Raw genomic sequence first — 16573 nt, forward strand, 5'->3', positions numbered from 1 at the left:
TCAGATATTGTTAGTTCATGGTAACACGGATAATATTCTAATGTCTACTCAAATATGAGAGGCATTCATAGTATTTCCTTGAAGAATCCTGTTGTTGTGGTTCCTAGAATGGGCCGTATAAACATGAGAACGAAACGTTTGTTTACTCTATTGGGGCAGGGGGCATTTCAGATATTGTTAGTTCATGGTAACACGGATAATATTCTAATGTCTACTCAAATATGAGAGGCATTCATAGTATTTCCTTGAAGAATCCTGTTGTTGTGGTTCCTAGAATGGGCCGTATAAACATGAGAACGAAACGTTTGGATAGCCATGAGTAATAGTTAAGTCAAACTGAGAGCATAAATTCACTTCCCCCCAGACAGAGCGGGGTTAGAACGGTTAGAACGTAGTCAATACTCCGGTGTGGGCAGGCTCTCTTTTGATCATACTTGTCGGTGTCCATATATGGTTCGTGATGTCACGAGCCGGAGGTTCCGTCGATATAAAACCGATCCGACGGTATCCCCTCTAAGTAACTACCAGGTTCACTAGGGCGCGTTCAGTTTCCTCGTCTCTGGCGGCCCGTATACAGTAATTGCTTATAAAATAAGGCACCCTTTTAGAGGCAATCATGAAAGTCTCAAGCATAGATTGCCGTCGCCTCAAGAAGATTATCAGGAAGGAATGTGGAACCTCTCTCATTGTGGATTGTCGACCTTATTTTTCGTTCTCGAACTCTAATATCAAAGGCTCTGTCAATGCCAACCTGAACTCAGTTGTTGTCCGGAGATCCAGAGGAGGGCCGGTACCTCTTCAGTTTGTGATCCCGGATGAGAAAGCCCTGTTACGGCTGCGAGAGGGGAGCATATCGACAGTGGTGGTTCTTGATGACCGAGCTCCTCACTGGCAGAAACTGAAAAAGGACAGTATCGCACAGATAGTGATTAATACACTCAATAATCTGGCGAGTGGGACAAACATCTGTTTCCTAAAAGGTGAGAATTGTTACAAATTCTGAAATCATTGAACTATAAAACTCTAAATCCATTATAAGTTTGTCTGGGTAACTTTTTCACTAAGTGTCCTGGGCTAATTCACTGTCTGAAGCCACTTGAACACAATGTTTATTATAACCGATTGGCTACGCTAATAAATTATGCTATTATAAAAGCTATATTTTGGAGATAATAACATGAAATGGTTGACATTCAATATGCCTTATAACATCCCCCCGTTTTGTTTAGAAAACTATGTGTGTGACCCATATCCCCATATCTTCAAATCAACAAAAAAAAACATTTTAAAGGCCTTGGTATTGTTTTCCATGGACTGACCTATGACGCAAAGTCATTGTTTTATTTGACCGTGTTCTAGCAACCCTCCCATTTGAGCAATACACTTCTCAGGTCGAGCTCTCGGGGGAGATAAATGTGTGCGTCAAAGTGGTCCAGATGAGTCAGTGCGCGAAAGGCTTGTGAGAACTCGAGAACATCATGACTGGTTGTTCTGAGAATGTTCTGTGTGTGAATGTTCACAAGGAAAGCATACATTTCCTATCATTCGTTTCGAACATTTATACATACCTCTTCCTTTCGACTATGTGTCAGATCCATTCATTTAAAGTCTGTCAGATTGTCACCTTGTACTCATAGACCTAAATGGATTATTTGAATTGAAATGCAGATTAATTACGACGTTATAATAAGGTTATATTTCGTTATAATCCATTATAAACACATTTTTCACGGCCTGGTATGAGGCCTAAATCTAGTTGGCAAATGCTAACATTCATGACGCAAAAATAAACATTTTATCATTTTTTCAATGTTTTATTTAACCTTTATTTAACTAGGCAAGTCAGACAAAGCTGTCTTGGGTGTATCATTTCTTTTAAAATTCCCCCTGATGGAATACATTCAATTATAGACTATTGAATTTCAGTTGTAAAGGTATTTTGTTTTGTTCTGTGTATTTACCAGGGGGGTTTGAGAACTTCCAAGGCCAGTACCCGGAACTTTGCACTGAGGTCGTGAAGCCCGTCGACCAGAACAACGGAACCGAAACCGGGAAATGCAGGCCGAGCATCACCCTATTCTGTGAGAAACTGGGCTCCAACCTCAAACCAGATTACGATCAGGTATGGAAACGAAAACAACTTCCTTTTTTAGCCTGCTGCCTATTCTTTCAGGGTTAGGTGGCTAGCCACTTCCCCTAGGTTGGGCTGGGGTTTAGGGTTGAGGCGGTGGCTGCAGGGTTTTTGACTGAGTGGAATATCCCTGTTAGATAAGAATGACTGTTCTGTACTGGTTTAGTCATACTGTCTTCTTGGCAATTCAAAATAGATTTATACAGCCGAATGTACTGTATGTTCAGAGATATTTGTGGACTTGATAGAGCACATTTAGTTTCATTCAAGGAAAGACATCAAATTTTAAAAAGCCTACTCATAGGATTATAAAAGGTACATATTGTCATTGTCAGCTGATCTTAAATGTACAGCTGTACATTCATAATGATAATATTTTGTCTATGGTGCCAGATACATTACTGACCATTCTCAAAACAGTGGCCTTCACCATTCAACATTCTCTCTGTCACACGCTTGATATTAGCTTTGACCTTCACTGCATCCCAGTCATCAAGAGAAGATGGCCACTAGTCAGAGACCCCCAGCTGACATCAGAAGTCCTTTTATAGCCCTTTCATCCCTGACCTTTTCCCGACCTTTTACACCATCATGATAGGCTAACACAATCTGTTTACGGTACAGAATATGTACTATTGCGTCTTGCACCGTACATACCTCTCAGTATCTCCATTGATGTATGTACTAAAGGTGTAGGATCTTAATTTGATCACTCTGTTGCAGAATAACTTTGTAGTGTATTTGAGGTTTTAAAATGGTTTCTGAAGTTTGAAATTTCCACTTTGAAATTTCAAACTTGATTTCCCCTTATGAAAAATGTATCAACCCCTACAAAAAAAGTCAATTTATAATAATCCACATTTCCTGTTGCTGTGCAGGATTATTTTCCTGCTGTAGAAAACTGGCTCAAATTAAGATCCTACATCTGTATTTGATCTCTACCCCCTCCCCTCCCCATTGTTGTGTCTTTAGGAAAACCCTGTGTTTCATGTACTGTATCTCTGCCACACTCTGTCTCTACCGCCCACGGATTTAATATCACTTTGTTGTGTCTCCCCTCTATGGTGGCTCACACACTGCGGTTCTTATGTCTAATATCTCCCCCCCCCTTTATTATCTACCCTCTCTCTTCAGGGCAAGCCGGTGGAGATCCTTCCTTTCCTGTACCTGGGCAGTGCCTACCATGCCTCCAGGCAGGACTATCTGAGTGACCTTGGAGTCACAGCCCTGCTGAACGTCTCCAGGAGGGACACCAGGCCCTCCAAAGGCCACTACGACTACAAGTGGATCCCGGTGGAGGACAACGTCACAGCAGATATCAGCTCACATTTCCAAGAGGCCTTCCAGTTCATTGGTGAGTGTCGTGGCCCGGACATTTTGTTCTCTCTTTTTTTCCTGCTCTCTTCTTCTTTTTTTCTGATTTATTCTCTGCTCTTTTCTTTTCTCCTTTCTTCTTCTCTCATGGAAAAGATAGGATTCCAAGTCCATTAACAGAGGGGATGGAGCAACTCAATTAAAATAGTTAATGGCTTCACCCCCCCCCCCCCCCCCCCCCCCCCCCCCACTGCCAATCTGAAAGGAGGACAGGCAACAACCTCTCACTAATCTGTTAGCCTCATCTGCCTTCCTTCCATTTCTCGCTCTCTCTCTCCTTTCACAAATCGCCAGGTTGGCTTCATTCAGAGAACAGATTCTGTGTTCTCCCTCCCTCCCCTACCACTCCCTCCCTACCCCTCCCTTCACCTCTCTCTCATCCTCCCCCATTTTAAGTTTAAAAAGAGATTCTCTGCAATGCCGTCATTGCCTCCCGGCTCACAGTTAATCTCGGCTAGTGGCTTATTGCGGGTTATTACCGGGTGTGGTCAGTTCACTCAGTCAGTTTGTCAGTGTGACAAATGTTGTTACTAGCCCTACTCACTAATGGTGGGTGGAGGGTTTTTGAAGGAGGGAGGCTGTGTCCACAGACACAAAAGGTACACAAAGGTTGTTTAGTTATTGTTTATCTGGGTCAGGGCAAACCGTAGCGAAATGTTTCGCAACAGAAAATGAAAACAAGCATTTATTGGTCAACTTCAGGTAGTCACGCCCTACCTGTTTCAGTTGTTTTTCTTCTGTTTGGTACCAAAGTAACTCAACTATGGTGCATGTGTTCAGAGACAGAGCCTTAAGGGAACAGAGAGTGAATGTGTGATAGAAAGAGGCTTGAAGTGTTGGATAATAGCGCTCACAAAGATGTTGAGCAGCCTGCACTTCTATTTATAAACGTAATATCCAGGCACAGCCGAGGACAAGCTTGAATCTCATTCTCACCCACCATGGAAGCCTCACCTGACCTGTATCAATGGTGGAGGTGTTGCTGCTGTTCTTTGTTTTAAGCCCCCACATTTAAGCGTCTTTGCCTAAAGCCTGTAAGCATTACGTAAGACAAAGAGGTGTCCTTCTCAGCCCAGAGCTGAATCTTAACAAGAGGATGTCTCCTTGAAAAAAAACATCTTCAATTAAATAAAATCCAACTGGATTTATCACATGGGCCAAATACAATTGGTGTATACTGTACGGTGAAATGCTTGCTTACGAACCTTTCCCAACGACGCAGAGTTTGAAAAAGAATTATACAAAATTAAATAGTAACTAACACAAGAGGAATACAAATAAAATACACAAGAATGGAGCTATATACAGGGAGTGTTCAGATATTCACTCATTGCATCCACATCTAAAACAATGGGCTTGTTTCTCTTTATGAAGAAGACATCCCTATTCCCAATTCCCCGAACCTCTGGATGAATTCAATGTGGTGGAAGTGGAATATTCTTCTGTCAACCAACCATTTAGCTGGAAATAGAGGATAACAACAGCAGTCAAGAAGATCTTTAGGCACCCTATTCCCTATATAGTGCACTACATTTAACCAGAACCATATGGGTCCCAGTCAAAGTAGTGCAATATGTAGAGAATAGGGTGCCATTAGCCAGAGGATGGGTCATTAAAACACCCACAGGCTCTCTAGCTGCCTCTCAGAAAGCCTCCCAGCACTCCAGATGGGAGCAGCTTAATGATTCATTCATTTGGTTTTCACAGGATCGGAGCTGTCAGAAACCATCGCTGGCTGTTCCCCCCTGTGGCTCATACATGTGTGTGTGTGTCAGATAGTGTGGAGGAAGTGCATGTAATACTGAAGTAGAATAAGTTCCCTCCTCTCCCAGCCGTGGTGAACTTAGTATAGTACTGCTCAGCTCCCCCACAGGCACGTAGGAGAGAGACATGGTCTCGTGTGCAGCTGTGCAGGGTGAGTCAGTCAGCCCTGCCACAGTGTGTGTTTCTAATGGGAGAGTGGTGACTGAGTGGCAGCAGGGCTCTTATAGGTTATGTGTGGGTGAGAAGAGAGGAAGAACGAAGGGGTGGGGAGGCAGGTGATGATTACACTGAAGAACGGGATTCAATCTCTGCGTTCACAAACTAAAATAGCTTTGACAGCACTCGTTTCCTGTGAGAATTTAGCCAGAGTGGTTCTATTCTAGGATGCAGTTATCCTATTAAATTCTTCTATATTTGAGTTACACAGTGTAAGTGGCTACGTGGCCATACTCCATATCTGACCAAATGTAGCAATGTATTATAGCTCATGCTTATCATGTCATTAACGTAAATGTTACCGTTTTGTCTCCTCTCCAGATGGTGTGAAGCAGACAGGGGGTAGAGTCTTGGTGCACTGTGAGGCGGGCATCTCCCGCTCCCCGACCATCTGTCTGGCCTATATCATGAGTACCAAGCGGCTACAGCTCGAAGAGGCCTTCGACATCATCAAACAGCGCCGCTCCCTCATCTCGCCCAACTTCAGCTTCATGGGCCAGCTGCTGCAGTTCGAGTCTGAGGTCCTGTCTTCGACACCTATTACCGCGGCAACGACCCCCGAAACCGCCACTGAACCCGCCACGCCCTGTTGCATCGGTAAAGAGACGGTCTCCTTCTTTGGGAATTCGAAAGAGTGCACATTCAACAACAATAACTTTGACTTTGAACCTTCCACAGTTTTCGCCCCCCTCCCTACCTCCTTCCTCACCCCCATGCCTCTTCAGACTCCTCCACTCCGCCATTTTAAATTGAGCCCTATAACTGCACTGCCTTAAGATGTGACTGTTTAGTAGGTCTCAGATTACTTGAAAAATAACAATAACAAAATAGAAATAAAATGCTCTATTTGTTTGTCTGGTGCTGGCACAAGCCAGTAACGAAGTGGAACGACTGGCTATACAGAAACAAAGACTGAGAGAAGATATTGCGTTGATCGTCTATATGGAATTTTTCATTCAAGTTGAGAAAAGTCCCTGAAATTCAGACTACAGTCTTTGTTTGAACTTTGAGTGTGAAACCATAAAGACTACTGCAATACATGCCTTAGGTTGATAATGTGATGTTTTGCCTATTCACATGCCGCATCAAGGCATTTTAACCTAATTTATTTGATACATCTTGTTCGTCTGATTGTCTGTGTTTTTTCTAAATACAAATGTGGATGCCAATAAATGTTTCCACCAAAAAGTACCTTTGTGTTCATGTTCTCTTTTTCTCAAATATGAACCTCATAAGAATACAATTGTGATATAAATATGAGGCCCTATAAAACCATGTTTTATATATATATATGACAGGGAAACATTGGAGGAGGCTGGTGAGAGGAGTTATAGAAGGACAGGCTCATTGTAAAGGATATGGAAACCAGGTGTGACTCTGTTCCATTCCAGCCATTACAATGAGCCTGTCAAATCAAATCAAAGATAATTAGTCATGTGAGCTGAATACAACAGGCGGGACGCAATGCATAGTCCGGGTAGCCATTTGATTAGCTGTTCAGGGGTCTTATGGCTTGGGAGTAAAAGCTGTCGAGAAGCCTTTTGGTACTGGACTTGGTGCTCGGATACCGTTTGCCATGCGGTAGCAGAGAGAACAGTCTATGACTGGGGTGGATGGAGTCTTTGACAATTTTTAGGGCCTTCCTCTGACACCGCCTGGTATAGAGGTCCTGGATGGCAGGCAACTTAGCCCCAGTGATGTACTGGGCCTTTTCCTGTAGTCCACAATCATCTCCTTTGTCTTGATTACGTTGAGGGATAGGTTGTTATTCTGGCACCACCCGACCAGAACTCTGACCTCCTCCCTATAGGCTGTCTCGTCGTTGTCAGTGATCAGGCTGTTGTGTCATCTGCAAACTTAATGATGGTGTTAAGTCGTGCCTGGCCATGCAGTTGTGGGTGAACAGGGAGTACAGGAGGGGACTGAGCACACACCCCTGAGGGGCTCCAGTTTTGAGGATCAGCGTGGCAGATGTGTTGTTACCTACCCTTATCACCTGGGGTGGCCCGTCAGGAAGTCCAGGATCTAGTTGCAGAGGGAGGTGTTTAGTCCTCCTATAGCTCCTTCCACAATCCTCCACAGGGCAACATGTGCTACTACTTACATTAAGCCTTTCTTAGTCCCAGGTGGGACATATAGGCCACAACAATCTTCTGCCACCGGAATCTGTCTTTGGCCACAACAACATGCACAACACAACATATAACATAAAATATTGCCAATCAATAAACTGTCCCTAGGAGGGGTGCGTCACTTGAGTGGGTTGAGTCACTGACGTGATCTTCCTGTCCGGGTTGGCACCCCCCTTGGGTTGTGCCGTGACGGAGATCTTTGTGGGCTATACTCGCCCTTGTCTCAGGATGGTAAGTTGGTGGTTGAAGATATCCCTCTAGTGGTGTGAGGGCTGTATTTTGGCAAAGTGGGTGGGGTTATATCCTGCCTGTTTGGACCTGTCCGTGGGTATCGTCGGACGGTGCGACAGTGTCTCCTGACCCCTCGTGTCTCAGCCTCCAGTATTTATGCTGCAGTTGTTTGTGTCGGGGGGCTAGGGTCAGTCTGTTATATCTGGACCATTTCTCCTGTCTTATCCAGTGTCATGTGTGAATTTAAGTATGCTCTCTCTAATTCTCTCTCCCTTTCTCTCTCTCGGAGGACCATGCCTCAGGACTACCTGGCCTGATGACTCCTTACTGTCCCCAGTCCACCTGGCCCTGCTGCTGCTTGAGTTTCAACTGTTCTGCCTGCAGCTATGGAACCCTGACCTGTTCACCGGACGTGCTACCTGTCCCAGGCCTGCTGTTTTTCATTCTCTAGAGACAGGAGCGGTAGAGATACTCTGAAGGATTGGCTATGAAAAGCCAACTGACATTTACTCCTGAGGTGCTGACCTGTTGCACCCTCGACAACCACTGTGATTATTATTATTTGACCCTGCTGGTCATCTATGAACATTTGAACATCTTGGTTATAATCTCCACCCAGCACAGCCAGAAGAGGACTGGCCACCCCTCATAGCCTGGTTCCCCTCTAGGTTTCCTCCTAGGTTCTGGCCTTTCTAGGGAGCTTTTCCTAGCCACCGTGCTTCTACACCTGCATTGCTTGCTGTTTGGGGTTTTAGGCTGGGTTTCTGTACAACACTTTGTGACATCAGCTGATGTAAGAAGGGCTTTATAAATAAATGTGATTGATTGATCGATCACAATCATTATTTGAACCGTATTTCAAACGCAGTAACAAAGTAATCAGTGGAAGTTGGTGGGAGGAGTTATAGGAGGACAGGCTCATTTTAAAGACTGGAATTGAATAAATGGGTTCAAACATGTTGATACCCTTCCTTTGATTTAATTCCAGCCATTAAAATGAGCCCATCCTCCTACTGCTATGCTTTATCTTGGCCAGGTCGCAGTTGCAAATGAGAACTTGTTCTCAACTAGCCTACCTGGTTAAATAAAGGTGAAATAAAATAAAACCTCCTTCCACCAGCCTCTTCTGAAACATATGCATATATGCATAATTAGGATAATGTATACATAACCATACAGTAGTAGGCTAGGCCAAGAGATTAGCATTAGGCAACAGTGACACCTGCAGCGACCTAAAAAAGAGATATCCAAACTAGAACACTCCACTGGCCACTGACTTTGAAATGCATGCACTCCCACAAAGGTAGTCTATGATGACTACATTGTAGCAATTTTGAGTTTATTAATGATACAGAAGCATTGTTGACCATACATGCTTAGACTTGCCTAGTTAAAAAAAAAATATATATATATATATATATATATACTAAGTGGAAATCATAGAACATCATTCAGTGTCACATTTAGGAAACGATTATAAGAATGGGTAACCTGTTTCGTCTCTCTCGTGTTTAAATATCCCTCCCCCAGTCCTTCGTTTGACGAATAAAATACAGTTTTTCAAAATACAGTATTTCAGTTTTAAATACTGTACCAAAATATACTTTCTCTGTCAGCTCTTTGGCGCCCAACAATCGCACGCATGAGGACCATACCAAGTAAAAATAATGGGGATGTGATAAAACTGAATGCTAATAATAAACATGTTGTATGTACTTGTATGAATCAAATTCACATTCATACATATCCTTAGTATATCTATATTTTAACGGGTAAACGAGTAACATGTTATATTTCGATTGTATCTAATATTCACTAATCAAAATATCTATGCTCCCCCTCTTTTCTCATTATTGACTGTTCCATTTCATCCCGCTCGTGACGCCATTTTCCTTGTTGTTTCTCTTTCGCCAGGATATTTCAACAAACTTGGATACATGCATTTTAAACAAATATTCACAATAATCACTTTAAAGGCCCACCTTCCCTTTATTGAAGGAGAAGGGGTATTTATTGAAGTTGTTTGTTTCGCTTTCTGAGGAAAGTTCCTGATTAGGCGACCATGTACATCAAACAGGTAAACTAACGGCGCGAGCTCCATGTCGACGACCCGCTCTCTGAAAATTATGCTTGCGGCCTAGCCAGATAGCTAGCTTTAGCTAAGAAGTATTGTAAATAAATTAACATTTACACGTAGCTAGCTAGCTAGATTTAGTCTACAATACTGCCCTTAGAAAAGTTATCTACAAAAATTGTCATGTGCCGGATTGCAAACAATTCTGGATCACGTCTGTCAGTAGGCTAGTTAGCTGAGGTACTAGTAGTAGTGATGCTAGTCGCTAGCTAATGTTATAGTAGCTAGCAATCTGTGGTAACTTTCTTCAATCCAGCTAACGTAACTAGTTAGTGCAGATAAGTTAACTATCTTGCCAGTTAGCTATCAAGACAAGCCATTCATAAAGTAGTCACATTAGCTAGCTATTAAGATAACGTTGTTCGTTATTAGCTAAGCTAGCTCGGAAGATACTGCCCCATCCAGCTTGCATAACATTAGTTTGCCTTTTGACATAGCTAAGAAGTTAGCTGGCTAGCAATTGTTGGCAGCTAATTTCATCATCCTGTGAAAATAAACTATTGGTGGATGTCTGAATCGTTTATTCAATGCAATGGTGCTGTAACTAGCAAGCGTGGATCATTTAAGATGTGTGATAGCAGTTGCACTTCCCTTATCCTCTCAGGTCATCATTCAGGGGTTCCGAAGTTACAGGGACCAGACTGTGGTGGATCCTTTCAGTCCAAGTCCAATGTCATCGGTGAGATTCTGCAAAGTTTACTCTCTCCCAAAACCTCTAGCTATCTTTAGTCATAAACAACACCTCACGGTGTAGGTAGAGGAAACAATGGGCTGCTGCCTTTCCATCCATTGATTGATTGACTGACATTTCCCTCCCTGTATGTTGTTTTCTCACAGTGGGAAGAAATGGATCGGGAAAAAGTAACTTTTTCTACGGTATGTGTGCGCTTTCCCCTTCTGATGTTTTCTACCATATGGAATTAGAAGAATATAAAAAATGGTGATGCATTATTTTCTGTATATAATAAAAACAAATGTTTGTTTTTCTTTCAGCCATTCAGTTTGTGCTCAGCGATGAATTCAGCCATCTTCGCCCCGAACAGCGCCTGGCCTTGCTCCATGTAAGTAGTGGAAGTTATACTAACATTAATGGATATTATATAATCCTCAGTCTGTTGTTCAAATCAAAATCAAATGTATTTGTCACATACACATGGTTAGCAGATGTTAATGCGAGTGTAGCGAAATGCTTGTGCTTCTAGTTCCGACAATGCAGTAGTAACCAATGCAGTAGTAACCAATGCAGTAGTAACCTAACAATTCCATAACTACTACCTTGTACACACAAGTGTAAAGGGATAAAGAATATCTATGTAGGTGTCCTGGAGAGCAGGTAGTTTGCCCCCGGTGATGCATTGTGCAGACCTCACTACCCTCTGGAGAGCCTTACGGTTGTGGGCGGAGCAGTTGCCGTACCAGGCGGTGATACAGCCCGACAGGATGCTCTCGATTGGGCATCTGTCAAAGTTTGAATGCTTTTGGTGACAAGCTGAATTTCTTCAGCCTCCTGAGGTTGAAGAGGCGCTGCTGTGCCTTCTTCACAACGCTGTCTGTGTGGGTGGACCAATTCAGTTTTGTCCGTGATGTGTACCACAAGGAACTTAAAACTTACTACCCTTACTACCCTCTCCACTACTGTCCAATCCTCAGTCTGTTGTTAACCCCATAACACTGTTATAACAATGTTATTCCCTGTCACTGCAGGAGGGAACTGGTCCTCGTGTCATCTCAGCTTTTGTGGAGATTATATTTGACAATTCTGACAACAGGTTGCCGGTAAGTTTCTCACCAAACACGATTGTCACCTTTGACTATTTAGTCAGTCATGTTTAGTTTGATATCTCTCTGTTTGTTGGTCAATAAATTCACTCTCCCTCCAGATCGACAAAGAGGAGGTATCCCTCCGCCGTGTCATCGGCGCCAAGAAGGACCAGTACTTCTTAGACAAGAAGATGGTGACGTAAGTGTCTGTTGACTACACGTCTGTTGTGACTGAGCAAGATCGAAATTGCCTCTCTGTTTGAATATGTAACCATCATGTAATCAGCAATCACGTATGTTGATTTTGTTCCAGTAAAAATGACGTCATGAACCTCTTGGAGAGTGCTGGTTTCTCCCGTAGTAACCCCTACTACATCGTCAAGCAGGGGAAGGTAAGACGGCACTATGAACATATGCTCTAAACAGGCTCCGTTGTGCAACATTCATTTGTTATTTGCTGCAAACATGTTTCTTTGCACCACTGTGCTGACTATATATCTGTTCATATAACCCAACGTCTCATAAATGATATCTTAAGTAACATGTTTTCCCTTGTTTGTAATTTGTGTCCAGAACAACCATATATCTTTCTACATAAATTATACAAAGGATAACTTTAATATGTTTTGTCTCTCTAATGGCTACCCAGACTATTTGCGCCCCCCATCTTATGCTGCTGCTACTCTGTTATTAACTCTACCTACATGTACATATTACCTCGACTAACCGGTTCCCCCGCACATTGACTCCTGTACCCGTACCCCCCTGTATATGCCTCGCTATTGTTATTTTACTGCTGCTCTTGAATTATTTGTTACTTTTATTTCTGTTTTTAGGTATTTTTCTTACTGCATTGTTGGTTAAGGCCTTGTAAGTAAGCATTTCACTGTAAGGGCTACACCTGATGTATTCGGCGGCATGTGACAAATAAAATTTGATTCATCATGGTATCCAGATCAACCATATAACTTTATACATAGGATACCTTTCATATGTTTCCTCTCTTAGCCTGTATCCAGATCACTTTATACGTAAGTTTATATATGGGTATCGTTCAGTGTGTGTTCCTCTCTTTATCATGTATCCAGATTAACCAGATGGCTACAGCCCCTGATTCCCAGCGTCTGAAGCTGCTGCTTGAGGTTGCAGGAACCAGGGTGTACGACGAGCGCAAGGAGGAGTCCATCTCCCTCTGAAGGAAACGGGGTACAGTATAAGAACCAAGTCTCTCTATATGTCTACGATGGACACCATCTAAGACTCTGTTCACAATGCATTCAGTCACCAGATCTAAGCAAGGTATTCTGACTCACTACCTAAGATTGGTTTTGATTTAGGACAATTTCAAAGCGGTGCAGTTATCTATGGGAAAAACAGTCGACTTTCAGACGTATCGGGCACAGAACTTTTAAAATAAATGCTGCCTTGCCTTTCAATTTCAAATAATTTTCCAAGGAAAGGCTATACTAGATTATTTCCCGAAAAGCATCTCGACTTTCCTATTACAAATGGCCATCTTGGTTGGGGCCACCAAAGCTGTAGATATAAATGTAGTACTCTAAAAAAATAACATTACTCTCCTCAGCTCATTCACATATATCCACCGGGCCTTGTTGTCTCTCTCCTCAGCTCATTCACATATATCCACCGGGCCTTGTTGTCTCTCTCCTAAGCTCATTCACATATATCCACCGGGCCTTGTTGTCTTCTCAGCTCATTCACATATATCCACCGGCCTTGTTGTCTCTCTCTCTCTCAGCTCATTCACATATATCCACCGGGACTTGTTGTCTCTCTCCTCAGCTCATTCACATATATCCACCGGGCCTTGTTGTCTCTCTCCTCAGCTCATTCACATATATCCACCGGGCCTTGTTGTCTTCTCAGCTCATTCACATATATCCACCGGGCCTTGTTGTCTCTCTCCTCAGCTCATTCACATATATCCACCGGGCCTTGTTGTCTTCTCAGCTCATTCACATATATCCACCGGCCTTTGTTGTCTCTCTCCTCAGCTCAGTCACATATATCCACCACCGGGCCTTGTTGTCTCCTCAGCTCAGTCACATATATCCACCGGGCCTTGTTGTCTCCTCCTCACGGGGGCTCCTTCACCTCCCTCAGCTCATTCACATATATCCACCGGGCCTTGTTGTCTCCTCAGCTCATTCACATATATCCACCGGGCCTTGTTGTCTCCTCAGCTCATTCACATATATCCACCGGGCCTTGTTGTCTCCTCAGCTCATTCACATATATCCACCGGGCCTTGTTGTCTCCTCAGCTCATTCACATATATCCACCGGGCCTTGTTTCTCCTCAGCTCATTCACATATATCCACCGGGCCTTGTTGTCTCCTCAGCTCAGTCACATATATCCACCGGGCCTTGTTGTGTCTCTCTCTCCTCAGCTCAGTCACATATATCCACCGGGCCTTGTTGTCTCCTCAGCTCATTCACATATATCCACCGGGCCTTGTTGTCTCTCTCCTCAGCTCATTCACATATATCCACCGGGCCTTGTTGTCTCCTCAGCTCATTCACATATATCCCCGGCCTTGTTGTCTCTCTCCTCAGCTCAGTCACATATATCCACCGGGCCTTGTTGTCCTCTCCTCAGCTCAGTCACATATATCCACCGGGCCTTGTTGTCCCTCTCCTCAGCTCAGTCACATATATCCACCGGGCCTTGTTGTCTTCTCAGCTCAGTCACATATATCCACCGGGCCTTGTTGTCCCTCAGCTCATTCACATATATCCACCGGCCTTGTTGTCTCCTCAGCTCAGTCACATATATCCACTGGGCCTTGTTGTCTTCTCAGCTCATTCACATATATCCACCGGGCCTTGTTTGTCTCTCCTCAGCTCATTCACATATATCCACCGGGCCTTGTTTCTCTCCTCAGCTCATTCACATATATCCACCGGGCCTTGTTGTCTCCTCAGCTCATTCACATATATCCACCGGGCCTTGTTGTCTTCTCAGCTCAGTCACATATATCCACCGGGCCTTGTTGTCTTATCAGCTCATTCACATATATCCACCGGGCCTTGTTGTCTCCTCAGCTCATTCACATATATCCACCGGCCTTGTTGTCTCCTCAGCTCATTCACATACATCCACCGGCCTTGTGTTGTCTCCTCAGCTCATTCACATATATCCACCGGGCCTGTTGTCTCCTCAGCTTATTCACATATATCACCGGGCCTTGTTGTCTCCTCAGATCATTCACATATATCCACATGGCCTTGTTGTCTCCTCAGCTCATTCACATATATCCACGGGCCTTGTTGTCTCCTCAGCTCATTCACATATATCCACCGGGCCTTGTTGTCTCCTCAGCTCATTCACATATATCCACGCGGGCCTTGTTGTCTCCTCAGCTCAGTCACATATATCCACTGGGCCTTGTTGTCTCTCTCCTCAGCTCAGTCACATATATCCACCGGGCCTTGTTGTCTCTCTCCTCAGCTCAGTCACATATATCCACCGGGCCTTGTTGTCTCCTCAGCTCATTCACATATATCCACCGGGCCTTGTTGTCTCTCTCCTCAGCTCATTCACATATATCCACCGGGCCTTGTTGTCTCCTCAGCTCATTCACATATATCCACCGGGCCTTGTTGTCCTCTCTCCTCAGCTCATTCACATATATCCACCGGGCCTTGTTGTCTCCTCAGCTCAGCTCAGTCACATATATCCACCGGGCCATGTTGTCTCCTCAGCTCATTCACATATATCCACCGGGCCTTGTTTGTCTCCTCAGCTCATTCACATATATCCACCGGGCCTTGTTGTCTCCTCAGCTCATTCACATATATCCACCGGGCCTTGTTGTCTCCTCAGCTCATTCACATATATCAACCGGCCTTGTTGTCTCCTCAGCTCATTCACATATCCACCGGGCCTTGTTGTCTCCTCAGCTCTCAGTTCACATATACCACCGGCCTTGTTGTCCCTCTCCTCAGCTCAGTCACATATATTCACCGGGCCTTGTTGTATCCTCAGCTCAGTCACATATATCCACCGGGCCTTGTTGTCTTCTCAGCTCAGTCACATATATCCACCGGGCCTTGTTGTCCTCCTCAGCTCATTCACATATATCCACCGGGCCTTGTTGTCTTATCAGCTCATTCACATATATCCACCGGGCCTTGTTGTCTCCTCAGCTCATTCATATATATCCACCGGGCCTTGTTGTCTCCTCAGCTCATTCAATATATCCACCGGGCCTTGTTGTCTCCTCAGCTCATTCACATATATCCACCGGGCCTTGTTGTCTCCTCAGCTCATTCACATATATCCACCGGGCCTTGTTGTCTCCTCAGCTCAGTCACATATATCCACCGGGCCTTGTTGTCTCTCTCCTCAGCTCAGTCACATATATCCACTGGGCCTTGTTGTCTCTCTCCTCAGCTCAGTCACATATATCCACCGGGCCTTGTTGTCTCCTCAGCTCATTCACATATATCCACCGGGCCTTGTTGTCTCTCTCTTCAGCTCATTCACATATATCCACCGGCCTTGTTGGCTCCTCAGCTCATTCACAATATATCCACCGGGCTTGTTGTCTCCTCAGCTCAGTCACATATATCCACCGGGCCTTGTTGTCTCCTCCTCAGTCACATATATCCACGGGCCTTGTTGTCTCCTCAGCTCAGTCGCATATATCCACCCGGGCCTTGTTGTCCCTCTCCTCAGCTCAGTCACATATATTCACCGGGCCTTGTTGTATCCTCAGCTCAGTTCACATATATCCACCGGGCCTTGTTGTCTCCTCAGCTCATTCACATATATATCCACCGGGCCTTGTTGTCTTATCAGCTCAT

General features: G+C 44.2%; 1 protein-coding gene across 1 annotated transcript; it reads left to right on the forward strand.

The window, feature by feature from the left end:
* The first annotated feature begins 514 nt into the window (after positions 1–514).
* On the forward strand, positions 515–6676 carry LOC109876575 (dual specificity protein phosphatase 5). The gene is made up of 4 exons (XM_020468980.2): positions 515–980; positions 1965–2122; positions 3266–3485; positions 5807–6676. The coding sequence occupies exons 1-4, from the start codon at positions 617–619 to the stop codon at positions 6259–6261; spliced, it is 1197 nt and encodes a 398-aa protein (XP_020324569.2). The 5' UTR covers positions 515–616; the 3' UTR covers positions 6262–6676.
* The last annotated feature ends 9897 nt before the right edge of the window (positions 6677–16573 follow it).

Source organism: Oncorhynchus kisutch, linkage group LG1 (genome assembly GCF_002021735.2).
Source record: "Oncorhynchus kisutch isolate 150728-3 linkage group LG1, Okis_V2, whole genome shotgun sequence".
NCBI lineage: Eukaryota > Metazoa > Chordata > Actinopteri > Salmoniformes > Salmonidae > Oncorhynchus > Oncorhynchus kisutch.